We start from the raw sequence: 27161 nt of genomic DNA, 5'->3' as shown, positions 1-27161 counted from the left end.
ATCACTAAATAATGACGGTTGTTTCTGGAAAATTAGTACACACTTTCTGGATGTAAATATATAGCAACATAAAATACACAGATGCAGTGGAAACAAGCTTATAATGAGGTAAAGTATGTGGGGAAAAGCACGTGGTTGGTTTTGGCTCATTTGTCTAATGTTTTATATTCATTACTGCTTTTATCACCACATATATCACATAAATGGGAAGATGTGTCCTGAAGTGAAAGACACACTGCTTATCAGTGAAGCCTTTGCAGAATGAACTGACACCCCTTACGAGACATTTATTGGTGGCCTAGTGAGTGATGTCTTTTGTTCATGATGGCCAATAAGGCATTCGATTGTAGCTCTCCACCTGCATCTCAGTACCCCTCTTGTTGCTGTATAACATGCTTAGGTCATGGAGCAAGACTTTTGGAAAGGGCTACTGATTTAGTGAAGCTGATCTGAACATGATGTATTGCAGCAGTGGAGAACTGCAGTGGGAACAGGGGTTTTTAAGACCAGACACACCTGCTGTTTCCTAAGTAGCTTTGTGACACTGTGTTTTACTTCAGTGTTCCAGTGTGCAATTGCAATGCACTCCAAAAAAATGCTAAAATAAAACAGTGCTTCCAAAGGGGCAGAGCTTGTTTGCTTTGTTTAGATATCTTGAATCCAGCTGTTCCCTAGTGTATCTCTTCATCAAGACAAACAGGAGGAGAAAAGGATTCTGTAAAATGAACTGAGAAAGCCCGAGCATACACAAGTTTACTATTTTTTGAGCAAGGGCAAAGACTTTAGTCTCAGAATTCAAGGTAATTTATAATGAACCCACTGCCTTTACTACTGTCTCTACAGACCATGCTGTTGGTTGCTATATATACGTAGCTCTTCACTGAGCAAGTGAAGAAAAAACAGTATTTGAGAAGAAGACCACAGCTTATCACCTGGAGCTGTTGTAAACATATCTTCTCATATAAAAAGAGATACATTTCTGCACAGTTCATTACTGAAGCTAAGTACAATGTATGGATATTGTGTCTAAGATAAAATTTCATTTGCCCCTACAAATTCATGTAAAATCTCTGTGCTTTTTAATCTTGAAGTGCTTTTTACTTAGCACTTAGAAGAATGTAGGAATGGAGGCTTGGGGAATTGTGCAAAAGTATTAAACTCTGGCTTAACTATCTTCACATTTAACTTAATGATAACGCTTCTGAAGAGTTTAACAGGACCAAGGTTAATCAAACACAAAAGTCTTATGAGAGAATTTTCTGTAGCAATGCTTTTTAAAATCCACAAAGATCAGCCGTAATCTTCTGAGGAACAAACATGCGGAAGCAATTACGTCGGCTGTTTGCATAGATACGTTAACCTTTCCACCTCACGTTCTGTCTGTGCTTGTTCCGTAGTTGCTTTGGGTCTTTCTTATTTGCAGACTTGCTAAAAATACTAAGACATGTCAAGTCGTACTTCAAAAAAAGAAAAACGATTTCTTTTTACCTCAGAATCTGTTGCTGAAGGACATTCTGGTAAGTCAAAATACTGACTGAAGCTTTGCTTTTATTAAAACTTGCACTGAAGAATGCTATTTGATGGGAGTTCAGTAATATCTTCCCTCATGGAGAAAAAGAAGAACCAATTAATTACTTTGAATAGATTTCAGATTAGTGTTTTTGCTTGCTTGGCAAGAATTTGTTTTATTTGTTTAGTATGCGACATAGTCTGGCATAGAGGGCTTTAAACTTTTGCTTGAGAGGAAGAAGTTTGGAGACATCTTCTACAAGTAGACTTAGAGCAGCCACATATACTGTGCATTGATTGCTTTTGTAATTCTGCAATGAAAACATTATTTATTTATTTATTTACATAGGTGATCATTTATCTCAATTTCTGAAACATTTGGAATATTGAGCTTTGATTTTCTAGAGAGCTGCATTCCAGATACTAAATATAGCTGTTTTGCCACGTTGCTCTCCTTAATGCAAGTTTACACATGCTGTAGGCGGTACAAAACTAGTTTATTTTCCAGCGTCTGGGACTGAAAGACAATGCTTCAGCTCTAATTGCGGTTCATTAAAATCAGTTATTTTCCACACAGCTTTGTTTAGACAAATGCGCATCTAGAAGCTATGTTAGCTGATGGAGTGGAGGAAGTTTGGACCTTCAACATAAATACTAGTGATTTAAATGTGCAGTAAAGGTAGCAACAGTTCCTTTTATTTTAACCTTCAGATGGATCATTTTAATGTTAAGGCGAAAACTAACATTACTTCTTTCCATATTAAAATAAAAGACAAAAAGCCTAATAGTAAGAAAATAAGGGTGATGTCAAACACTAAACATTTGCAGCTGAGTTTTTGTCGTGTATCTATGTCTCAGGACTGCAGTTTGCTATGTGGGAATGGCATAGTGTGAGACCAGTTATAGTGTCACATCTGTCTGCCCAGCCCCTAGTGAATAGCCCAAGAGCTGCAAAACCACTGCAGCACGTAGTGTATCACATCTGGAACCACTGCTAAACACTTGTTTGCTTTCAACCTCTATGCTGTATGTTGTAATGGGGCAAATAGCTGAAGGCAATAAAACTTATCAGTTGTTCCAGGTTATGCCATTTCTGCTTGAGCATCAGATTCTGTGGCATGAACTCATTTTGCAACTTTCAGGGCTCCTTTTGACTCAGGGCAGTTGGCATATTTGCCATCTAATAAACTTTGGAACTTGGCATTACTGATTTTACACTGGATTTTAAATATAATTTCTGGGTCTGAAATTCTGACCACATGATGTTTCTGTCTTTCGTCTTATGTCCTTGTGTCATCAAACTGTGGTCAGTTTTTAGTCAGCGCTGGTACAATATAACATACATAACCGACCATGTTTCTGATCCTGTAAGTAAACATTCTAGCAAGAAATTTCAGTAAGGTAAGAGGGCAAATCTACAAAAGGCCCCATCTACAAAAGGGGCCCCACAGAGGATCCAGGAAACTACAGGGCCATTAGTCTTACTTCAAATCCTGAGAAAGTAAAGGAACAAGTCCACTTAGAAACGATTACAAGCCAAATGAAATAGGTGACTGGGAGAATCCAGCACAACACTGTTTCCTGGAGTCTCATACTAGACAAACTGGCAAGATATAGATGGGACATGTGATCTGAGAGATGGAAATTGGCTAACAGACCACACTCAGAGGGTGGTGATTGATGTCTTTCATGCAGGCTGGCAACCCTTCACAAGTAGGGTCTGCCAGGGGTCGATGATAGGCCTCATGCTGTTCAATATCTTCACAAATAATCTGGACAATGAGATTGAACGCACCCTTACCAAGTTTGCTGCTAACACTAAACTGGGTGGTGAGGTGGACATGTTGCATGGGAGATCCATCTTACAGGGATCTGGACAGGATGGAAGAGTCGGCAAGGAAGAACTGCACGGAGTTTAACAAGGACAAGCGTAAGGTCCTGTGTCTGGGATGCCCAGTACAGGCTAGGAACTGTTCTTTGCTTTTAGCCTGGTTTTAATTTGTATTTGAGGTGGTATTGATGGCACAAAGGTTCATCTGTTCAAAATTACAGGCTAGCATGTTTCACATTTCCTTTCTTTTAAAATATGTTGGAAGTTGTACCATTTTGTTAAGAGAATTGAAATAGCATTTTTGCGTATCTGTGGGAAAGCTGAACACACGCTAAGTCTCTTTTCAGAGAAAAAGTGAAAAGTATATATTTGTTATCTGGCAGATTGACAGGTATTAAAGTTGTCTCTCATGTAATTTAAATGACCTAAATTGTAAGTTCAAAATCAATGGGCCACTAGGACTAACTGTTAGCGCAGTCATGGAAATTGAATGTGCAGCCTGCTCTGTCAACAAACACAAACCTTCTGCAAGGAGTAAGGGAAACCCCTGAGATGGGGGTGGCCAGAGGAGGTGTCACCACCAGAGCTTCTGCTGGACAGGGGATTGGGCACATGGGGGCAGGAGCAGGGCTGAAACATCCTGGGCACAAGTCAGCCTACAGTGCCATGGTGGTGCTGCCTGCAGCGCCTGCAGCTGGTGTAAGACGCCTTCATGTGGGCTCCTTGGCCATTTGGACAGTTTTTGTCAATTTGGCCAAACTTTTAGCTAAACTCTGGCTCAGTGGGTGTTACCAGCTCTGGCCTGTGAAATCCAAAATTTTAAATTCCTGAATGAAAAGTAATTGTCCTAATGTGCATAAGCTGTAGTGATTAATTGAATGAATGGCTTCCTTTAACAGGTCTTTGTGAAATGTCAGGTTTCTGAATAGTTTAAATGTGGTTTCTTACTCATGAATGTCCTATGAGGACACTTGGGCTGTCCAGTCTGGAGAAGAGGAGGACAAGGGACGACCCCATGGCTCTCTGTGACTCCCAGAGGAGGGGAAGCAGAGAGGCAGGTGCTGGTCTCTGCTCCCTGGTCACCCATATCAGGACAGGAGGGAACGGCACGGAGCTGTGCCAGGGAAGTTCAGACTGGGCATTAGGAAGAAATTCTGTACTGTGAGTGTGGGCAAACATTGGAAAAGGCTTCCTAGCAAGGTGATTGGAGCCCCATGCCTGTCGGTGTTCAAAAAGATAATGTCCTTAATTATATGCATTAACTTTTGGTTAGCTCTGAAGTGATCTTTAAAGGTCCCTTCTGAATGAACCCTTCATCATTCCTGGTGATGCTCCCTTCCATCATTCTATACTACTCTGCAGTTCTCATATTAACTTCACTTTAAGCCTTAAACTTTGCATTGAATTACAGATATTTTGGGGTATAGAATAACTCTTATTTTATAATTTCATTCTTATGTGTTTTCTTTCAAAGAAGATTAAAAGTAAATAAGTAGTTTAAGGTGAACATTCAGTTACACTCCTCCTTCATTAACTTCATCTTTGGGCTCTCTAGTTTACCTGCATGTGTAATGATACTCTCAAAAGAGAGCAGAATCACACAGAATCACAGAATCGTCTAGGTTGGAAGAGACCTCCAAGATCATCTAGTCCAACCTCAGCCAAAACAATAGAGCAACAATAACATAGATAATTACATAGATAATTATGTAAACTTGCAAACAATAAAGGCACCTGGTTTATTGATTCAGACAATGCTGTAGATCCAGCTGTGTAGTTGTATGGCTGAATGTATTTAGGATATTTTTTGTTGTAATGGTGCACTCTCTGCTGGGTCTGCTGTACACTCTCTGCTGGGTTAAAAACTGGCAGGATGGCTGGACCCAGAGAGTAGTGGTGAATGGAGTGAAATCCAGCTGGTGACTGGTTATGAGTGGTGTTACCAGGGGTCAATGCTGGGGCCCATCCTCTTTAACACCTTTATTGATGATTTGGATGAGGGAATTGAGTGCACCCTCAGTAAGTTTGCAGATGACCCCAAGTTGGGGGGGGAAGTGTTGATCTGCTGGAGGGTAGGAAGGCCCTGCAGAGGGACCTGCACAGGATGGATTGATGGCAGAAGCCAATGGGATGAGGTTCAACATGGTTAAGAGCTAGGTCCTCCACTTTTATCACAACAACCCCATGCAGCGCTACAGGCTTGGGGCAGAGTGGCTGGAAAGCTGTGCAGAGGAAAAGGATCAAGGGGTGCTGATTGATGCTCACCTGAACATGAGCCGGCAGTGTGCCCAGGTGGCCAAGAAGGCCAACGGCATCCTGGCTTGTATCAGGAATAGTGTAGCCAGCAGGACCAGGGAGGTGACTGTCCCTTTGTATTCTGCTCTGGTGAGGCCGCACCTCGAGTACAGTGTTCAGCTTTGGACCCCTCAGTACAAGAAAGACATTGAGGCCTTGGAGTGTGTCCAGAGCAGGGCTACAGAGCTGGTAAAGGGCCTGGAACAGACATCCTGTGAGGAGCGGCTGAGGGCACTGGGGGTGTTTAGTCTGGAGAAGAGGAGGCGCAGGGGAGACCTCATTGCTCTCTACAGCTACCTGAAAGGAAGGCATGGGGAGCTGGGGGTCAGCCTATTCTCACAGGTAACTAGCGATAGCACTAGAGGGAATGGCCTCAAGTTGCACCAGGGGAAGTTCAGGTTGGAAATGAGGAGACATTTCTTCTCAGAAAGAGCAGTCAGGCACTGGGACGGGTTGCCCAGGGAGGTGGTGGCATCACCGTCCCTGGGGGCGTTCAAGGAAAGGTTGGACGTGGTGCTTAGGGACATGGTTTAGTGGGTGACACTGGTGATAGGGTGATGGTTGGACCAGATGATCTTGGAGGTCTTTTCCAACATTAATGATTCTATGATTCTAAGATTAATGCATATTCCTCAGGTTGATTCTGCATGTATTCAACATTTCAAAGCTGTACTTTTGAAAAAGTAATATGGATTGCTTTTACCAGCCTCAGTTACCAAGATGAGACAAAGAGTCTCAATTTGTCCTCTAATTTGCTCACTAACTTTAACAGAGCAATTGACACAGTGAAAAGGAAATTATCAGGTCCTACTAGTAAAATAAATAGTAGGTGCTATAGGCAGAATAGTTTTATTTTTTTTTTCTCCAGTGTTTTTTTCCTTATTTTATATATATATATATATAAAAGGACCAATACCCTGAGACAGTGTTTGCAGATTCTTTTCTAAACTCAAATGAGTTGGATAAGAGTGGATAATGACAGGAGTGGGCTGCAAGCTGACACACCTGTTTGTAGGGAGAACAATGCCTCTTCCCATCCAAAAAAGTTGACACATGAGATCCCCACTGGAGGCAGTGATAAACTACCAGTGGGATAAACACCAGTTTAAGAGCAAATCTCTGACAGTTATAAGATGAAGATCAAAAATGGATACTTCACACAAAAAGTACAATAAAGAGGGTAGGAATGCAAATGCCCTACTAAAAGAGTTTATCTTAAATACATCATCAGAACATATATCTTACATGTCTTCTTCTAAACTTAATATTTCAGGATGCCTTTGCAGGCCTTTCTCTTTGTCCCTGACCTGGTAGGCTGCTGGTCCTTGCATATGATGATAGTAATATGTTGGTTAGAATTGACTCAAGGAGCGTTGTAAACACAGGCTAAGACATGTTCAGAATTTAAATTGTTAAAATGGCCTCTTGGCAGATGTTCTATAAGCAGAGGTCTCTTGGCCACTGGAAATGAAATTTTACTAAGAAATCACTTTTCAGTTTTTATCACAAAAAGAAATGTTATGTGTTTCTTATTTTTTTCTTTTAGACAAGATGTGTGATCAGATAAGTGATGCTGTTCTAGATGCTCATCTCAGTATTGATCCAGATGCCAAGGTTGCCTGTGGTAAGTTCAATGCAGATAGATAAACAGATTAATGAAGCACAACAAGTAATCTCTGTTGATAAAACGTCCTGTGATCCAAAATTCTTGCAGTAGTTGGCTGGCAGTCAACACTTCAATAGTCAGTCAAGAGGCCAGTTCTTGTGTGCTGACTCAGAGGGTAAGGGAAGACAGGAAAAAGACTGCAGAACACGAACAGAAAAAAAAAGGAAATACACAGCATTTCAGTACAAATTAAAGATGGTGAAATGTAGAAAATAGGTCAGGAGAATACTATTGGTATGGAGAATACTCCATTGGTGTCAGGGAAAAGTGTAGTTGTCAGGGCTAATGATAATGAGCAATCTAGGAAAATTAAGGAAAAAGAGAACCGAGGAAATGTATATGTCAGGACACAATTTCTGATATAGTGAGTAAAATGTATTAATAAAACTAAAATCCATGCGTGCTAAATATATATGTACTGTGCCTTTACGGAACCAGTTCATTTGGATGTGATTCTGATCAAACTGCAGGCTAAGAACTTTTTGTTCTTAGGATTGGGATGAACACAGAATGGGAATGTTTCTAAGGGGCTTTGAGAGCAAAGCCATTTCTTTCATAGAATAAGTGATAGAGGCCATATATGGAACAACAGCATCTTGGGAATACTGTGATCTAATGTGACAGCTGGCCTAAGAAATCTCTTTTGATCCTTGAGGCATAGATGTGAGCAGTGGGAAGATGTAGGGGGAGGGTTTAGTGTTTACTTTAGACTTGGTGAAGCATGTATTTCAGTATTGCAGACAGTTATGCTTCTAAAGCTGCTGAAAAGCTGGAGCTGGTAACAGAGAAATGCTGCAAAAATGACAAGGACTAAAAATGTTTCACAAGGGATGTGAGAAACAAGATCAGTTAGTCTTATCAAAAAGAAGACTGAAGTGTGACATGATTACATAGGTAAATCCCTGATGCCTGTGATCTGCTGGGGGGGGTGGGGTGGGAATAGAAAAATATTAAAACTGCTGACTAGAGTCAGAAAGTTTGAGTATAGCATTAATGTATAAGTCTGGAAAAGATAAGTTGGTTGAACAGATGCACAGTTTGCTTTAAAAAAAAAAAAAGAAGTAGAAGTAGCTTGGAGAAGAGAAAGCAGTCTCTGGGTGAAACTGTTTAATTACTCAGGCCTGCACTCAAAGTTTCTGAAAAAAAAAAAAAAGAAATCAAAGCATTATGCAAGTACTAAGTCACTGTAACACCACATTTTATGTAACTATGAAATGTAATTTGTGGAGATGTTGAAACTAGGTTCTATCTACCAATATAAAAATGTATCTGAAGTTCTCTGAATTTTCTTTGCTGCTTGGGCTTGTATGTTCAGCAAGTTTTGCATATGAAGTTCTTAATTATTACACTGGCACTGCCTCATTGCAGGAAGAGGGAGCTGGTCTGTCTATGTGCTGCCAACATAAGATACAGCAGTAAAGTCATGCAAGAGAATACTGTGTGCAAGTAACATAAAACCAAAGGCAAAATCAGTATTCTGCTTCCTCTCTGGTTAAGTGCAAGCCAAATACTTTCTTGGGAATAAGAGATCCTTCCCAGTGTGTTCAGCATATCAGAGTCAAGAGAAAAAATTAGCTAACTATAAACCATGACAGTACGAAAATGAAGTGGAAATTTCTACCTAGTAGTGGAGTTCAAAATATTCTTTTGGGAAGGCTTAAACATTTAAGAAATCAATCCCCCCATGAAAAGCCCAAAACCTTGTAAGTTAACTTTTTCTTGAGAAGAACAAATGGGGGTGTTGCTAGGTCTCAGTTATGTGTTGCAGCTGTAGTGCAGTTCCTGAGCCATGTTTTCTTTTGGTTGCATTAGATTTCAGTCAGGATGGGAAGTGGTCATAGGTAGCAAGATGAATCATTCTTCTCCTCATACTAAAAAAAGTGTCTTTGTGCCATGAAGTCTTGCATCACTGTCAAAGCTTTGTGTGGCTGTTATGGGCCTGGGAATGTTTCTAGGGACTATTGGCGATGACTGGAGCCTTATTTTGCCATCTCTCCAAGCCCCGGTTCCATAACTTTGTGTTCTTCTGGAAAGGCTTTCCCTGCTGGTAGGGACCACACAGGAAAAGCTGGGAGTCATCCTTCTCTTTGTGCCTGGAATATAGGGTCTCTTCTGCCAGTACAGGAATCACAGAATGATACCTGCCTCACACACAGAGATGGTCTGCTACAGTCAGGCAGGCAGGAAGAACATCGCAAGTAAGTAGGGCAGGAGCACAGGGCTGAGTGTGAAACTAATGTTATCGGCATACCTTGTGCAGTAGCGGTATCCCTGCCAGGATTTGATGAACTGCATATGTTTAGGGCTACTGTACTATTATGGACTCTCACTGGAGACCACCATGCTGTGTTCACAGCGTAATTCAGAGATACAATGTGAGTTGGTATATAGCCCAGTAGTTCAGTATAGACTAATTCCTCTTGCAAACAGAAAAAAAGGTTGCCCTGCACTGTTTTCAACAGCTTGTGTGGATTGTCTAAGCTAAACTGGCAAGTAAAGCTAGCTTGATTGTCTTTATGTGATACTGCAGTCCATACCTCTACAATCTTATAGCATATTCCTGCCTCTAATACTTAACCTTGAAAACAAAATTATTCAGGTTAGATGATGACGGGATGGTAAAAGTGACGGATGAAATTCAGCGTAGGCTTATGCAAGGGGAAAGAGAGCACATACAACCCCAAATATTAAAGGCTAGGTTCGTTGCAAGCACGCAGAAATTGTACAATTACACAGGGGTTGTCACAGACACACATTTCTGTGGAAAGAGTCAGTTCTCAGTAGCTGTAAAAGCCCATGCTGAGTGTTAGGGATTGCACTGAAGCTAACGGACAGTGGAACCAAGAACATAGTTAAGCCAGTATGTAAATTCATGGTTGCCTGTTGTGAATGCTGTGTGCAGTCTGTTCCTCTTATCCATCCCAGAAAGGCAATAGCAAGATTGTAAAAAGCACTGGAAATAGTAACAGCATTGTCATGCGATGTCTTTCAATGAATAGCCTAGACCTCTTCAGTTCAGAAAACAGGGGATTGAATGGGATATGAAATAGAGCTATACAGCTGTAGATTGTATTGATGTGGTGATTTTTTTGTGGTTGAATGCAGTATGGTTTAACACAAAATGTAGAAGGCATTGCATGAAATTTGAAGACTGCGTGGATGCTTGAAACAATATGAAATGATTCTGCACAGAATTTGTAATGTAGTTGTGGAGCTTCCCACTCCAGGATGCTGTAGATGCTAAAAGTTTTCATGGTTGCTAAGAGCAACTGTGTGAATTAATGTAACAAAAATCTGTCAGATTGGTAATGCCATCTGTTAATAAATGATGTCCCTGTAGCTTCAGCAAGTCCCTGAGCTGAAATTGGTGTAGACCAGGAAACATTTGGAGCACAGCACTATAGACTTGACTTGCTCTTATAGATGTTAGGTGGTGGCCACTATCAAGATAGGATAATTGCATTAGATGGAACCCTCATGCACTGATTTTAATGTTAGTATCAGCTAAAGAGAAGATTAACTGCATATGCACCTATGCTTACACTAAGACATTTCTGAGTTTCCTCTGTAAGTAATCATTTTTTTATAGAATCTTCTTCAGAATCTTCTTGTGTAATTGTAATGACAGTAGCAGTATACATATATATTTTAATTTATTTTTTATATTTTTCCCTGCAGAGTGTGTAGCAAAAACTGGAATGATTTTGCTTTGTGGAGAGATAACATCCCAGGCTGTAGTAGATTACCAACAAATTGTAAGAGAGACCCTTAAGAGGATAGGGTATGATGACTCTTCCAAAGGTGAGTGAGATCCTTCTTGCACTCATTGTTGGATCTGTTCTGCATGTGGCCAAAGTCTTGTTTTTATGGTCTTCTTGAAAATAAAATGAAATAAGTATCCAGACCTACAAGGAAACTCCACAGAGGTTGATACACTTTTTTAAGTGCCACAACTGGTACTGGGGAAGCTATTTTACGGTGGCATGTTCATAAAAGACTTATTATTGGAAGGGCCATCTACCTCTTGCTCCTTGATGCAGAACTAGTGTTTGCTCAAATGTCAGAAGATGGTTACATCTGCAGGTTTGTACAGTAAAAGCCTTGACACTAGTGCTCCTTGTGCTTGGGGTGACTAAACCTACAAAAGGATTATAAGCAACATCACAAATGCTTTTGTGGGGCAGCTTGTACAGCTACACTTCACCCATCAGTTTAAGGAGTTAAATTTTCAACTAATACCTCTTACTTGCCCAGATCTTGAGACTGTTAAATGTGTTGATACTGTCTACTTCTGTTAGCAATACAAAACCATGACAGTTTAGGAAAGTTAAATGCTTACAGTTATTAAAGTCTTAGCCAAGATAACTAGATATTCCCCAAATGCTTCTCTAGCAGTTCCTGAACTTTGAATAATATATGACCTAACTTTCCAAAACTCCCTTCACTAGGATTGGACTATAAGACTTGCACAGTTTTAGTGGCCTTAGAACAACAGTGTAAAGAGATCAAGCATGCCGTCTCCCATGGCAAGAGTGATGATGACATTGGAGCAGGGGATCAGGTAATGGGATTTCATTCCAGGCACTTACTCAAATTTAGTATATGCACGAGCAGTTAGATTTGTGTTGGACCAGAACCTTAAAAGCCACTGTACGAATTAAACTGTAAGAATTAATGGCTAAATACTGTGCACTCTCTCAGCCTCTAGAAATGCCAAAAAAAAAAAAAAGAAAAAAAAAAAAGAGAGAGAGAGAGAGAGAAAAGTAACATAGCCATCAGTAGCTTCATGAAAGTGGCTTTTCTTGTATCCAGTGGCCTTACTCGTTAGAGCTACAAGTAACCTTTCTATCAGTAGGTGGCAGTGCTGGTCTTTCAAGTCCGAAGAGTAGCCCCGTCCTGCTTCTCAGGCGTCATATGTAGCATTATTTTAATTGACATGAATGGGGAGAGGACCGAGCAATCTTTATGAGCTTTATGTCTATTAAGCCTTTGCAGTGGATTCTCATGGATGCTGAAGTCACTCTTGGGAACCAGATCTTGGTATAACTCTGATTCTTGTGCATGAAAGTATATAAATGTTATTTCAGACTGGTTGTATTCACTTCGCATGTTACTGCTGCCTATTTCTAGGCTTGGGTGGTTTTAAAGTACTGTGTGGTAAAGACAGGTGCAGAAATGGAAAGGGAACATGGAAATATGTGGCTTTTTTTCCCCTGTTTTTCAATACAGTTCTCTGTTTTTCAATGCAGGGTTTGATGTTTGGTTATGCCACTGATGAAACCGAGGAATGCATGCCCTTAACAGTCCTTCTCGCACACAAGCTTACTGCAAGGATAAAGGCTCTGGAACGGAATGGAACATGGCCCTGGGTTAGACCAGATGGGAAAACACAGGTTTGTAAAGTAGAAGCATAAAAAGGAGCTTACAAACTTTAAGGGTGAGTAACAACAGAAATCATTTACCCTGTCTGCTGCTAAACCAGAATTCATGTTGTTGTTTGTTTGTTTTCCCAAAAATGGTGGTGTCTGTTTTATATTTCAAGGTGGGGTGAATTTCACAAGGTACATCTGTGTGTAGCACACATGGGATGTTTAAACTGTTCTGTCAGTGCCTTTGCCGTTTTCTTTAAAATAACACCTGTATTTTGTTTCTTTTCCCCTGGAGACTAAGATTAACGAATTGCCGTCATCAAGCAGTCGCTGTTGCTGTTGTTGTTTGTTTGTTTGTTTTCTGCACAAATATCAGTATTCCAGAATCCTGGATTGAGATAGTTCCATGGTTTCTCAGCTAAAACAGGCCTGCTCTTGTGTCAAACCCTATATATTCTGTATTTGATCACTGGTCAGAGCCACTAACAGCCATGTTGCGGAGCTGAGTGGATGAGTCACTGTGCCACACTGTAAGAGTGATGTACTTTGGCAGTCTCAAAGGCAGTAAGTCGTCTGTCTTCCAGGCTGTGAAATCTTCAGGGGAGGAAAGGAAATCTATACATGCCTACCCAAGGCAGCGCAGTGCTTTATTCTTAATTGTTGTTGCCTTAGTGGGAATGAACTGCTTTGAGTTATACTGCTGCAGCTGTTAGAGTACAACGTGGGTTGTGTCCACTCCTTCTGTAAGCAGTGCACAGAACACGTGAATATGCCTGCCATGGTGTATGCATCCAAACATTTTTGAAGAGCAGGAAAGTAGAGGTCTCCTTACTCTACAAGAAAACCTGTATTAAGGATGAAGCAATACCATATATATGCATGTATATAAAAGTCATGCAGTGTGTAGCAGAAGATACAGCCCACTATATCATAAACTACAGTTACTCATTTCAGCAGGGTTCTCCAAAAATTAATTTGGCTTTACTATTTGAAGTTATGTTAACATGCCAAACTGAATGAGTTTAGCATCTGTCAGTAGAAATCATAGGCTTCTGTATCATACCAGCTGATTTTTTGTATCTCTGTGGAAATACGTGTAATATCCTTTACTTAACTCTTTTGGTGATGGTACTTTAACACTTTCTGTATCTTTTCCCACAGTGATACTAAGCATCAGCAACAATTCATTAATTTTCATCCCCTTTCCCTTCATTTATTTTACATTGTTTTTTTTTTGTTGTTTTTTTTGCTCTAGAAAAAAAACTTGAGGTTTTTTTTTATTTTTATTTTTCGAACTGGTGTTCCACCTGAAGAAGAGTACTGTAGAGGTGCTGCTGACCTTGAATATTCAGTGATTTCTTTTTTTTCTAGGTCACTATGGAATACAAGGACAGCAATGGAGCAGTGGAACCCATCCGAGTACACACAGTTGTGATTTCAGTACATCATGCCCCAGACGTACCTCTACAACACATACAGAAGGAGCTAATGGAGAAAGTTGTTAAAGAAGTCATTCCAGAGAAGTATCTTGATAAGCACACAATTTATCATCTGCTTCCAAGTGAAAAGTTTGTAGAAGGTGGTCCTAAGGTATGGTACTCTGAAAGAAGAAAGGATAAACAGGCTTGGATTCAGAAAGCCTGAACAGACGTTGCCACGTTTCTAAATGTTGTCTTGCATTGCTATACCTTTAAATAAAAAAATATATATATTTTTAAGGAAGCTTCAGTCACTTCTACTGGTTTTAGTACTGGACAGCTCGCATCTAAACTAAGCTGTACCTGCTTGGATAGCCAAATATAAAAATTCTTGGATCTTTGTCTTGCTCCCAGAAGGCTTATTAAATGACTGAATGTCATCCTTTAGGTCACATGCTAAAGTGCCTGACAGGAAGAATCTCTTTGCTTTCACACTAAAAATAAAATATAATAATAATAATAATAAAAAAAATAAAATAACATCTATAATTGAGTTTCTACATATAAATAAACAAGCATCTACATTTAAATCATTCAGAAAGTTTCACAAAAGTTAATGGAACCCTTAATGTACTAAATCCCTTGTTACTCATTAGAATTTGACTTGTATTCCAGTTTCCACATGCCAGTACAAATAAGCAGGTCATTGCTATGAAATTGTAAAAAGTTTTGTTGTACAAAACTTTTTGGTTTTGTGTAAGGAATTAAATTACTAAAGTTAAAGGTGTGCTCATGATCATACTGGGATGATGTAGGGATACTGCTTTCATTGAGGAATAAATATCAGCTTTACTCCCATATTACTTATTTGGAGATTTAAGGTTAGTGTATTAACTAAGTTAATACAATTAAACAGTTAATGCTGTTTTAGGATGGAGTTTCTTGACACTCTAGAATTTGTTTAACAGCTTGAAGTCACCAGCTCTGCTAATCTCACAGAAAGGCAGTAATTCTTTGCTGGTTGAACACGTTAAATCATCTCATCAAGTTGTGGAAGGAGGCCAATGGTGAGTTTCCATCACAGGGGATGTCGGCAGGTGGAAAGAAGCAAGAAGTACCAAGCAGTCCTTGTAATGCCAGTGAACTGTTGGATGAAGTCAGCTAAAATATTTCAGTGCTCTTGCGCTAGACAGCACTGAGATGCAGCCCTGTGAAGCTACTGGTTCCCCTTTAGTATGTGTATGTAAGTGAAGATTGTTAACCTTTTAGGTCTTATGTGATCAAGGCCTTATGTTCAGCAAGGCCTTTTGTCACTCTAAATTCTTCACCTCTGTCAAGTGTTGTTGGGTGAAGTCCTTGGTCAGCAATCCAGAGAGAGTATTTCAACGTTGCTGATTTGAAGGGAGCACACGTTTTGTGATACTTTCAGTTACGTCACTTTCTTATTAGTTTTCTAAAGTTATTGCAGCAAAGATGGTTTAGTACATCCTTGAAAAAATAATTCCAGTTATGTACACACCATTCATTACACAGTTGTATGTGAAAGTAGATACTGTGAACAATGAGTTGTATCTTTGGCAAATGCAAAATAAAGCTGTACCTAGTAACCTAGCATGGCATTGGATAAGCTGTTGTGTCTCATGAATATTCAATTGTTCGTCCTGCAGAGTGATGCTGGACTGACTGGCAGGAAGATCATTGTTGATACCTATGGAGGCTGGGGAGCCCATGGCGGAGGCGCTTTCTCTGGAAAAGACCCTTCCAAAGTCGATCGTTCTGCAGCGTATGCAGCTCGCTGGGTTGCAAAATCTCTGGTAAAAGCTGGTCTCTGCAAAAGAGTATTAATCCAGGTAAGGGCAACTGTGAAAGTAATACACCATAACAGGAATTCTGTCTCTTCAGTTTTTCTCTCGGAATACGTGCCACAATCACAGTCCCACTCCAGCTTCAGAAGAGCATGTCCCATACTAAAATGGGTCTCCAGGATGTTCCTCTTGGGAAAGTATTAAGGAGCCCTGTGAGGGAAGCCAAAGACACAGGCCAGGAAGTACCTGAAACAAGGAGTGTTCTAAGGAGCATTCTTTCTCCAGCTCTGTTGCTACCCCTGCTTCTGGGTACTACATCATTGCTGCTTTTATTGCAGGGAACTCAAGTGATCTTCTCCACACACGTGCACTTCCAGCACTTCAACTTGTGTTGCACTGCACATTACAGACAGTTACGTTAGCAGTATCTAGATGTGGCTGTGCCACCTTCTCTTCTAAATGCTCACATTGCTTGTAGCTTTAACCACTTCAAGCTGTATTTGAAATTACCCAAAAGTTACTGTGAATTCTCTGTTGTGGGTTACTGATATACTATTATTGTGTGAGGTATGACTAAAAGCAAAATTCAGTTATATAAGACTTTTTAAAGAGTTTAATACAAGAAAAACTTTCATCAGTCTTATGTGCTCAGAAGAAATGCTGTTCCTTCCTCAGGCATGAATTTTGGGGATTATTAAGTCTAAGAAATGGAAGAATTTTTTTTATTGACACTTACACAGTTACACCATTAAGTACAAATCCAAAGTAAATGCTAAACAATTGAGGTTTGTCCAGACAATTGGTAATACCTGCATGCTTCTTCCAAGTAGCTGCAAAGTTGTAGCTTTAACCTGGTATAACAAATTACTATATTAAAACATAGCTGTGATCTGGCTGATACTTTGTTGCAGGAGTATGTTTAGAGTTCTTTACCTTCTCCATGGAGCAGAGAAGAGGTCCACTGAATCTGTTTAAAATCAATGATTTAATACCCAGACATATCGATTAGGAACAGGACCCCTTGCTTTATATGTGTATGTGTTTGATATCTGATTAAACTGAAAGTCTTGAGTAAGACAAGGAAAGGGGAGATTGGGAATACAGCAAGCACAGATAGCAATGTCCAGCAAATTACTGATTTTTTTTTCTTTCTTTCTTTCTTTTTTTTTTTTTCTGAGGGGTTAGAATACAAATTTCTGACTTCTTGGTATGCATATTTGTAGTGGCATTTTTGAACGCATATATCACTGTCTTAATTCATTAGTTAGGTGGGAATGTTGTTATTTCATAACTCTGAGAGACCCTCCTTAAGTTCCTGAGCTTGACCGTAGTAGACAAGGCAAGATTAATTTCATAAACAGCAAACTACGGAGATGTCAGATATTAGCAATAAAGGGAAGAAAGGAAGAGAGAAAACAATGAGAACAGAAAAGCAAAGGTCCTTTTAAGTTGTAGAAGGCTGGATTAAAGATTAACATAGAAAAATCTATCAAGTGGAAATATAAATGTGTTTTCATCTCAGCAGTGGCTGTATTGTAAGACCCTGCCAGCCTCCACTGAGGCTTATGATTGAGCTGGCTTTGCTATGGACCTTGTTTCCACAATAACTAGCTTTTAATACTAAAAAGGCAAAATGCATAATGAAGGGAACTGCAGGCTGATTAGTTGTATTTTATCACAAATACAGTGTAGTTTTTATTTAGCATGATACAGGATTATCAGCCTATTTTTTAATGAAAAACAGGCTTACCATTACAATGACTTACCATTAGACTGTTAGACAATTCAAAATTATCTAAGGGGAAGATTTGCATTACTGGGGTAGTTTCTATCAAAAATCAATTCTGGGTTACTAAGAAGTACGAAGATAGAACTGAGCCATTGGACTATTGCTTCCTGAAGTCTGTAGAAACCAGACACAGTGAGGAATACCTGTGAACTGCAATGAAATGGTTTGTGTTGCTTAGTTGCATTCAAGCAAAACACATTTTCATATAAATGCATCCTGATTAAAAAAAAAAAAAAAAAAAAAAGAATGTGTTAGCCTATGGTACAGGAGGACTATGTTCCGGAAAGGGACTGAATGACAAAAGCAAATAGATTTCAAGAGAATTTGACAGTACTGTGCTAAGGTGAAAAGAAACTAATGTGATTCTTGGACATCAGAAAGATGCTATAGAGCTGAATATAATGAAATTGCAGGCAGTACTCCCTGGATTACTTTGTGTGTTTCTGATAATTGTGTTTTTAAAAGTACATGAAAGTATTGGATGAAGACAGCGCATGCAAAAAGTTGTTCTGGGAAAACAAGTGCTTTAAGAAGATTTAAAGCTTTTTTTTTTTTTTTTAGTCCCATCCTACATATTTTTTTTTTTTTTACTTGCCTCTGGGAAAAAAACAAAAACACTCCCCCCCCCCCCCAAAAAAAAAATATTTGTAGATCTCAGAACCTGAAGTCTCAGGGGCTTGAAGTCCTTGAGTCCAACTGATGGCGAAGGATGCAAAATGACAGTATCTGAGCACTTAGAAGGTACCTCTTTTTCTTTTAAGGCTTGTCACCCAGGTCTAATATTTGACCAAGCTGAACATTTTATGAAGAAAATAGGTGATTTCCTAGCATAAAAGAAAAACAGCACAAACATATTTTCTAGCTTTCTATATACAGAAAAAAGTACATATGATCTTCCCTTGTTAAATAAGATAGATCTTTGCTTTCTCTTAAACAAAATGTAGGAAGGACTCTTTAACTGCATCTGAGTTATGTGTGTGTCTTCCACAGCTATCATACGCTATTGGTCTGAGTCATCCTCTTGCGATCTCAGTGTTTCATTATGGAACCTCAGACAGATCTGAAGAAGAGCTGCTGGAGATTGTACAGAAAAACTTTGATCTACGCCTTGGAGCTATCATAAGGTTTGTGTGCTATTAGTATTTGCTGAAAGGAATCTTATCCCTAATGCTGTTTAAAAACAGTTCAATATTAATGTTTCTGGCTGCTAACCTCACAGAAGTCACCTTCATCATATGTCTATTGCTGCTGTCATTTCTGCTGTTGCCTGACCCATGCACTCAGTAGAACATACAAAGCCTGATTCATAAGCCTTATCACAAGATGTTCTGAATAAGTAAGACTTTGCCGAATTATATAATGCCATATCTCCCAGTAACCCTGGTAGCATGCTATAGTGCAGTTCGTTAGTCAGGTGGTAGCAAGCTTGATTAAGTAGAATTAAAATTTAACATTAGATGCAGTGTGTAAGCCTCCCAATCCCAGATTTATCTGAAGAGCATCAGAAATATTGCCTCTTACTGAAAGAAGTACTCAGTTAAATATGGTCTCCCCGCGTTCGATCTTTAGGTGGCAACAACTTGTAAGTCAGCTGCCACACGACGGCAAGATTCTGGTGCCTTCACTTTACAAGCGGTCCCTTTGAAACGAGTGGGTTGTTATGTGGTGTAATTTGCTCTTACTCATGCACAGAAACTGTGCATTCCCTTACCACAGTAGTGACAGAATGGTGTTTGCTGTTGCTTTTCTGGGGATGTTGACCATTAGCCCAAAAGAGAAAGCAGCGCTTTTAAGTTACTAGCTTCTTCAAAAGAGCAAAATGTAACCTCTGTTCTGCATCAGAAAATCTGAACAATGAGACACTCCCTAGTTGTACCTTCTCATGTAGCATGTTTAAGTCAACTATACTTAATTTAAATGGAATACAAGTTTCTTAAATGCTCTCTTAAGCCTCGTTAAGAGGTTGAAGTATCTTGTGTTTAAAAAAACGGGAAAAAAAAACAAAAAAAGAAAAATCCTTCCATGAGATGAGATGTCTTGAAGTGAAAAGTCAGTTGTGATCAGAAATGTATGAGTCATTGGGGCTACAACGCAGTCACTGAGAGCAAGAAAATCCAAAACTACTCAGGCTGCTTCCGGCAGCCAACCCAGTTATATACCTTTCTGGAATATTTCTGGACCTGAGCAAGGAGGTGTTTTAGACAGACATAGTTGTTATATTTAAAGAAGCATGAGAATCATGATTTTCTCTCAGAGCAAAAAAGGCTGGAGGAGAGAAGCAAAGTCAGCTCCTGTGCTTATCAGCAGTGACCCACCTACATACCATGCAGCAGTAATTTGACCCTAATTTTTCTTTTCTTCTTTTTGTCCTTTTGCAAATAACTCAGGATGTGAACTTTTACAGTATCACAGTATCACAGATTTCTAGGTTGGAAGAGACCTCAAGATCATCGAGTCCAACCTCCGACCTAACACTAAGTACTCCACTAAACCATATCGCTAAGCTCTACATCTAAACGTCTTTTAAAGACCTCCAGGGATGGTGACTCCACCACCTCCCTGGGCAGCCCGTTCCAATGCTTAATAACCCTTTCGGTAAAGAAGTACTTCTTAACATCCAACCTAAAACTCCCCTGTCACAACTTTCGCCCATTCCCCCTCGTCCTGTCACCAGGCACGTAGGAGAACAGACCAACCCCCACCTCGCTACAGCCTCCTTTCAGGTAACTGTAGAGAGCGATAAGGTCGCCCCTGAGCCTCCTCTTCTCCAGGCTGAACAAGCCCAGCTCCCTCAGCCGTTCCTCGTAAGACTTGTTCTCCAGACCCCTCACCAGCTTGGTCGCCCTTCTCTGGACTCGCTCGAGCACGTCCATGTCCTTCCTGTAGCGAGGGGCTACAGGAGGTAGGTGTAGGAGGCTTTAGGAGGTAGGTGTTACTGCAAATCTGTAGTCCATCATCCTAAGACCTAATGATAGAGTCTCACTTTCTCAGACCTGAAAAAGTTTTGAATCTCCTGGCTGATTTTCACCAAACTTTGCAGTCTGGACTTCTTACAAGTTTCATGAAATATACAACTAATGGAGAGAGACACTCTCTCTTTTTTCTATTAAGGGAGTTGCCACACTGTGAGTTTACTTCTTATTAAAATCTGTAGAATTTGACATGGGAGCTCAAGTCTGAGATAGATAGCAGCAAGAGTCTGACTTCATCCATAGAGTCTTTGTCACTTTGAGCAATATTGGTTTTAAAATATCTGTTCTGAAATGCTAACATGTGTGTTTGATGTCTCATTATTTGAGGAAACCACTTTTAATGATTCACTTCTCTTTTCAATCTGGAGCTATTAATATCATTCTAGTCTATGTATTCTGGAGGAATCTTGATCGTATTTGACTATGAGGGGGAAAACGCCAACATCTGAATGAATGCGAGGGTTCTTTTTTCCTTAGAAGGCAGCCATTTCTCAATACCAATTTACTATCAGGTGGTATCAATATTTTTCCAGTGAGGCCAACCTTTTGCAGTTCTTTTCAGAATGTTTTCTGAACATATACACTGAGAGTAGAGTTGAGGTTTTTCTTTGTTTTTTTGTTAACTTTTTAATATATGTATTCTGAGTTAATGCAAAGCATTATAGCAACTTAAGTTGCTAGGTAATGTTTTCTACATGTTATCATTTTACTAATAGAATTAAAACGCTTCCCTTGTAATTATGGCAGTCCATTGCCATCAATAATTTGTGTGGAGGTTCCCAGACACTTTCCTTGATTTGGTAGAGACAAAAAAGACTGCATTTTTAAAGTACATTATCTTAGTCCTAGAAGTGGTGAAGGCAGTAAGAAGAGAAGAAAACAGGCAAAACCAAGATAATTTTTTAGTGAATACTTCCTCGATAAATTTACCTCACAACCATTAAAGTCCTTTAAATGATGCTAGCTACCAATTCTAACCAAATAAGCACCAAAGTATTTTATGCTCTTTTATTTTTCATCTAGTTGGAACTCACATTTTGATGTTTTTTTTATTACAATCAAGTACAAATGACTGTTGTGGCTCTTGAAGCATGTGATCGTATTACATAAAATATTATTTGAGGCAAGAGTTAGCTGCTGTTCATCATAAGATCCATAAATGACCCCTTAACTGTGAGAGTGTGTAATATCTTCACCATCTAAAATGGATTAACAATTCTGTTAGTATTTGTGTTTCTTTTCTTACTTTGCTATTCCTCAGCCAGTTTTCTCTCTAGCAGCTTAAGATATGAATCTTCTATTTTAAGCGTGCTTTCAAAGGTAATTAAACATAATAATAACAAATGAAGAAAGCAGAAATAGAAGAAAATGTCAGGCCTTGCCTGAAATAAAGAGAAACGTCTGTGTAGACACCTTTGACTAACCATTTAGCATAGCTGCAATCTGCTACATGATGCGGACTAAAACCCAAGAATCATGACTTGCATCTTCATTATTTATCCAGCCATAGTCATTGCTATGCCCTATTCTAGTGACTCCGTGCATCTACATAAGCAGTTTTAAACCTCCACAGTTACTCAGTCCACCAGATGATCATCTTTGGCTGCTTTTTTTGAGATCGACGTTGTCTATCTAGCAGAGTAGCACTGGAAAATATTCTGTATTAGACTCACAATACACACAATACACAAAATACATTCATACTTGCACAGGTATACCTGAACTTTATTCCAATAGCAACGTTTCTGCATCGGAGTGCTTATAAAGCTGAACTGTATTACCTTATCTTTGTTAAATTTGAAGAAAGCTGACTGTTTGTAGTCACTTTGAATTGAAGCCATCAGCTCACTACCTTTCCTGATGTACTTCTTATTGACTGGGCAAGGAAACAACGCCTAATTTTTTTCATCTTTATTCTAGGGATAATACTGATTGTCTGTCTGACATGTCTAAATCACAAAACACATTGGAGTAAAGTGTCGTGTTTTTTCTTTTCATTCAGGGAGCTGGATTTGAAGAGGCCAATCTATCAAAAAACAGCTTGCTATGGGCACTTTGGGAGAGAAGAATTTACATGGGAAATACCCAAAAAGCTTGTGTATTAAGCTTTTCAGAATGCTTCATTTAATTGACAGGTGGTTTAACAATCAGGTACAATTCCAAGCTGTTCATGAAAAGACTGTATCTACTCTTTTTTTAAAATGACATGGTGTAGCTAACAGATGTACTAAAAATTAACTGTATTTAATTTCTAACTTTCACCATGACCTCATGCTTTAAATGCACGCAGCTCAGTCTAACGTATTTTTCATCTCTGTCTTTGGTAACGTGAACAATTCAGACCTTTGGCTGTAATCAGAGGTAAATTGCATAGATGGTTGTTGAAGTCAGTACTGTCCTGCCAGAGAAGCCTGCTACTGCTTACCCAGTTAACCGTGTGCTGAAGTGGGTGAGGTAACTTCCAACAGCTCCCTGTGACAGAAGAAAGAAATAGTGCAAATTGCCTTAATTCTTTGGGCAGTGACCTCCACGACTACAGTTTTAGTTATGGTCTTTCTGGTCAAAGCAAATTATTAAAAACACCCATTTCAGAATGTAGTTTGTTGTAACTCTAAATATACTTCGGTCTGAGGTAGTGTTATCTGTTTGCTTTTAACATTATAGTTTCGTAGGTTTACCTCCATGAAAGCTGATGGACTCCTTTGTTGTAATTCTTTTACTTATTTATAGTTATCCGTTTTCAAACTGAAAATATCCATGTCTGCGTGAGCTGGAAAAGGTTGTTTAATGTTTCAGTTAAGTTTCATTTAGTCACTTCTGAAATGTAAAAGCTTTTTGTAAAAAAAAAAAAAACACTTGGAGGACATTATTGCCCTTTGACTTATGGTTAAGAGCACAAAATGGAGAGGGAGAATTCAAAATCATTCAGCTATTTTTTTATTTTTATTTTTTTCAAGAACTGGAAGAGGTGAAAAGGCTTGCATACAGGAGGTAGCACTATCCATCCAATCTCCAGAGCTTCTGTCTACACATTTTTAGCAAATCTTCTAGTAACTATTGAATTAATTTTACTTTCATAGGATAGCTATTTTTCTCAATGTGAAATTTTCCTCAAGAGCAGTAGAAGAAGTGTGCCTTGTTTAAAACAAGCAAACAGAAAAAGGCTACCTCTGCTAAATTTGTAGTGCTTAATACAAGATCAGAGAAAAAACAATTGCTCCACAAAATCAATTAACATCTTTTCAAATGTTTTCCTAATATCATTCTAGAAATGAATCATTTAAACTGTAGCCTCAAAAATGAAAAACGGTGCCCAGAGCAGACATAATCATCAAGACTGAAATTATTGCTGAAAATTTAGGTAAATTATAATGTAGCCTACGTACAGCAGTCAATCAAAATATTTTTATTTCCAAGCATTGCAACTAATATTTTAATAAATGTGTTAATATCAAATGAACAGGCTTTTCTTTGAAATATGTGTCTACAATATGTTATACAAATCCATCAAAATATAGTGGTTCATAATCTATGTAAGAAATTATAATCACATATCGGGTTAAAAGCCCAAAATAGTTTATGCATTGTATTTTGTGACTTCATCCAGAGTAGCAGGCTGCACAGATATTCAGCTAATAAAGTTACAAGAATGAAAAATATGTGTTATAGTAAAATAATTTGTAACACCGTAACGACATACACTGTAACATGTAGAGGCATTAGTGGCTGTTCTAGGAAACGTGTTTCTTTCTTCCTCTTCTTTTTTTTTTTTTTCAAATAGTGAATTTAGATGTGCAATTCCAAAAGTTAATGATCCTTATGAGATCCTTTGAGGCAGAATTAAACCTAAATCTTTCAAAAGGACATCGTTTCACTCAAACCTAGAGAAGCCAATTAGAGAAGAAAATGAATGAAACGGAAGTGCCAGTTTGGCTATGAAAGTGCCTTTCTTTCTGATCTCAGAATAGATGAAGAGTTTCTGCAGGCGAAATGAAGACATTAAAATTAAGAAAGGTCAAAACCTGTTCTATTTGCTTTGTGTCAGAATTAGCTTTGACTCATGCTTTCAGAGTACATCACAAGATCAGCTGCACCAAAAAATACAAACCTTGGAGATGTAATTAATCTTCCTTCTAAGATGGGACACTTTCCTTCTTCTGAGATAGATTTTCAGCTGTGCTGAACCTAACAAACCTTATCTAGAGCCATGCAGACATTATTATGTATCCCATTTTGTTAACTGTATTTCTCTCAAATGCTACAGAGAAATGCAAAATGGAATGTTAATTCATCACTTTTCAATTCATTTAATTCCTAATGAGCTGAAAGCAATTACTGGAATGGAAATTAAAGTGCATATCTTTACTACATGCTAATAAACACAACGAACTTGTCATTTAACATAACCTCAGTTTATAGCTCTCCACTGCCTTGACCTTGTGGTACGAAAGGAAATTCCTTCTTTACTACCTTCACCACCTAAGATTTTTGGTCTAATGACTCTTTGCTCTTTCTGGTGCAGGTTGTAGAAGGAAGAGGTCTGAATGAGAGTTAAAATGAGAAGACCACAGCATTTTCATCAGGAGCTCAACCATCCTGCAGCAGTCCAATGTGTTTGTCAGAACTGGGATGCAAATTTTTAACAGATGGCAAAACCTTGTTTTCCTCTGCTTTTGATGATGCCAGCATAAAACTTGATAGGCCTTCATGCCTTTAGCAACTTTAAAAAACCATGATGCATAAATAACAAAGAACATGAAACTCCTTTTGGCTGCATACTGTTAAAACCAGAGCATTTTAACACCATTTTTTCCTCAGCAATAAACAAAAGAGCTCAACCTCATCCTCAACCTGATTCAACCTCAGCAATAAACAAAAGAGCTTTCAAGCAGCTGCACACATTTCAAACCCTGTCTTACTTAGTGGTCTGGTTGACCTCTCAAGTATAGTCCTAAATATTAAAAAACACGGGTCAGTAAAATACCCTGGTATTCTTTCCAGTATTTTGGCCAGGAAAACAACATTTATGTCAAACCTCTCCTACCATAACTGTAGTAATGGGAGTTCTAGATCTATCCTGATTTTTTTCCAAATATAGCATTCCTGCTTCTTACCCTACATTTTTTCTTAGAATTCCTTCACGTGTAATATGCACTTTCCTGAAATCTTTCTTGGGATGGACTCCCACTGTTGTCTGTTACTGTGCCATCTGAGCAATTTGAAGGAACCAGAGGAATTGTACAAATTGGGGAATTTTAGTATCAGATCTCACATTTGGTGCCTGTCTGTGTGCAATATTTTGACTGAAATTTTGGATTATTCACTCCTTGTGCCAAGATCCTTTCGCAACAGTCAAATCAAATCTCTCTTCTAGCATAGTTTCAAAATTTTAAATGAGGTTGGTTTTCACTGATGGAATCTCATTTGCTCACTTTTATACTTTAAAAATATATGTACACACTGGTAGAGAACCAAGATTTTTAGGCAACATCTAAAGGCATTTCAAGCAGGCATAAGCCTGTAGTGCTGCTGAAAGAAATAGTTCTGCTGTCTTGTCACCCTCAACTGTTTTTTCCGGACTTTGGACCATCTCTTTGGTGCTGAGGTGAATGTGAGGCTTAGTAGTGAAACCAACAGGGAACTGGCCTATATTAAAGCTAGTTGGAAAAAAGAAAAAAAAAAAGTCTCCAGCCCAGGTCGTCCAGTCTGTTACTGAAGATAAGGCAGAAGCCTGTCTTCATTTAAGCTAAGTGTGAATTTTATTTGCCTCGTATTCCACCTCTGACACTGTTCCCCTTTTGGGGAATAAGAAAGTTGCTAACATCAAGTGCAGACCTTCAAATGCAGAAGGATTGATTCTGTGGTTCCTCATAACAACCCCGTTCCTTTCCCAGTGGCCTGCTATGGATGAGTCTTTGAAGAGGAACATGTAGGTGAACGATGGGACAGGGTGTAATGAGCTGTCTATGGGTAGCGGCTGAGGGACCTGGGGATGTTTAGTCTGGAGAAGAGGAGGCTCAGGGGAGACCTCGTTGCTCTCTACAACTGCCTGAAAGGAAGGTGTGGGGAGCTGGGGGTCGGCCTATTCTCACAGGTAACTAGCGATAGGACCAGAGAGAATGGCCTCAAGTTGCGCCAGGGGAGGTTCAGGTTGGAAATGAGGAGACATTTCTTCTCAGAAAGAGCAGTCAGGCACTGGGACGGGTTGCCCAGGGAGGTGGTGGAGTCACCGTCCCTGGGGGTGTTCAAGGAAAGGTTGGACGTGGTGCTTAGGGACGTGGTTTGGGACCAGACAGGTGCGGCGTTACGGGGCGGTGCGGGAAGCGCAGAGCCCCACAGCCCACGGCTGCCGGCCGGGAGCCGCCACCTCGCGCACTGAGGCACCGCCTGGAGGGGACGGGAGCGGGACCGCCGCAGGCTCCCCCCTCGGACCGGCTCCCCCCTCGGACCCCCCCCCCGCCGCCTCCCGCCCAACGGCCGGGCGGGAAACCGCGCCCCGCCCCTCGC

General features: G+C 39.5%; 1 protein-coding gene across 2 annotated transcripts; it reads left to right on the top strand.

The window, feature by feature from the left end:
• Positions 1-1262: 1262 nt before the first annotated feature.
• LOC310889021 (S-adenosylmethionine synthase-like) lies at positions 1263-27100 on the top strand. Of its 2 annotated transcripts, XM_083815969.1 has the most exons (10): positions 1263-1517; positions 7182-7259; positions 10980-11102; positions 11750-11862; positions 12551-12694; positions 14042-14260; positions 15756-15938; positions 18673-18806; positions 22657-22805; positions 25177-27100. In XM_083815969.1, the coding sequence occupies exons 1-9, from the start codon at positions 1445-1447 to the stop codon at positions 22757-22759; spliced, it is 1170 nt and encodes a 389-aa protein (XP_083672095.1). In that variant the 5' UTR covers positions 1263-1444; the 3' UTR covers positions 22760-22805; positions 25177-27100. The 2 variants fall into 2 exon arrangements, with proteins under 2 accessions (XP_083672095.1, XP_083672094.1); XM_083815968.1 differs by lacking the exon at positions 25177-27100 and having other exon boundaries at positions 1266-1517; positions 22657-25099.
• Positions 27101-27161: the final 61 nt, after the last annotated feature.

This window comes from Anser anser (assembly GCF_964211835.1).
Source record: "Anser anser genome assembly, chromosome: Z".
NCBI lineage: Eukaryota > Metazoa > Chordata > Aves > Anseriformes > Anatidae > Anser > Anser anser.
Note: the sequence above shows the minus strand (reverse complement) of the source record. Positions and strands in the feature narration are given on the sequence as shown.

Excerpts from the sequence above, each read along its gene's own strand:
- LOC310889021 (XM_083815969.1), top strand. The coding sequence starts at position 1,445 with ATGTCAAGTCGTACTTCAAAAAAAGAAAAACGATTTCTTTTTACCTCA. Across the intron at positions 7,260-10,979 it reads AGATGCCAAGGTTGCCTGTG|AGTGTGTAGCAAAAACTGGA; the intron begins GTAAGTTCAATG and ends TTTTCCCTGCAG. Across the intron at positions 14,261-15,755 it reads TTGTAGAAGGTGGTCCTAAG|AGTGATGCTGGACTGACTGG; the intron begins GTATGGTACTCT and ends TTCGTCCTGCAG.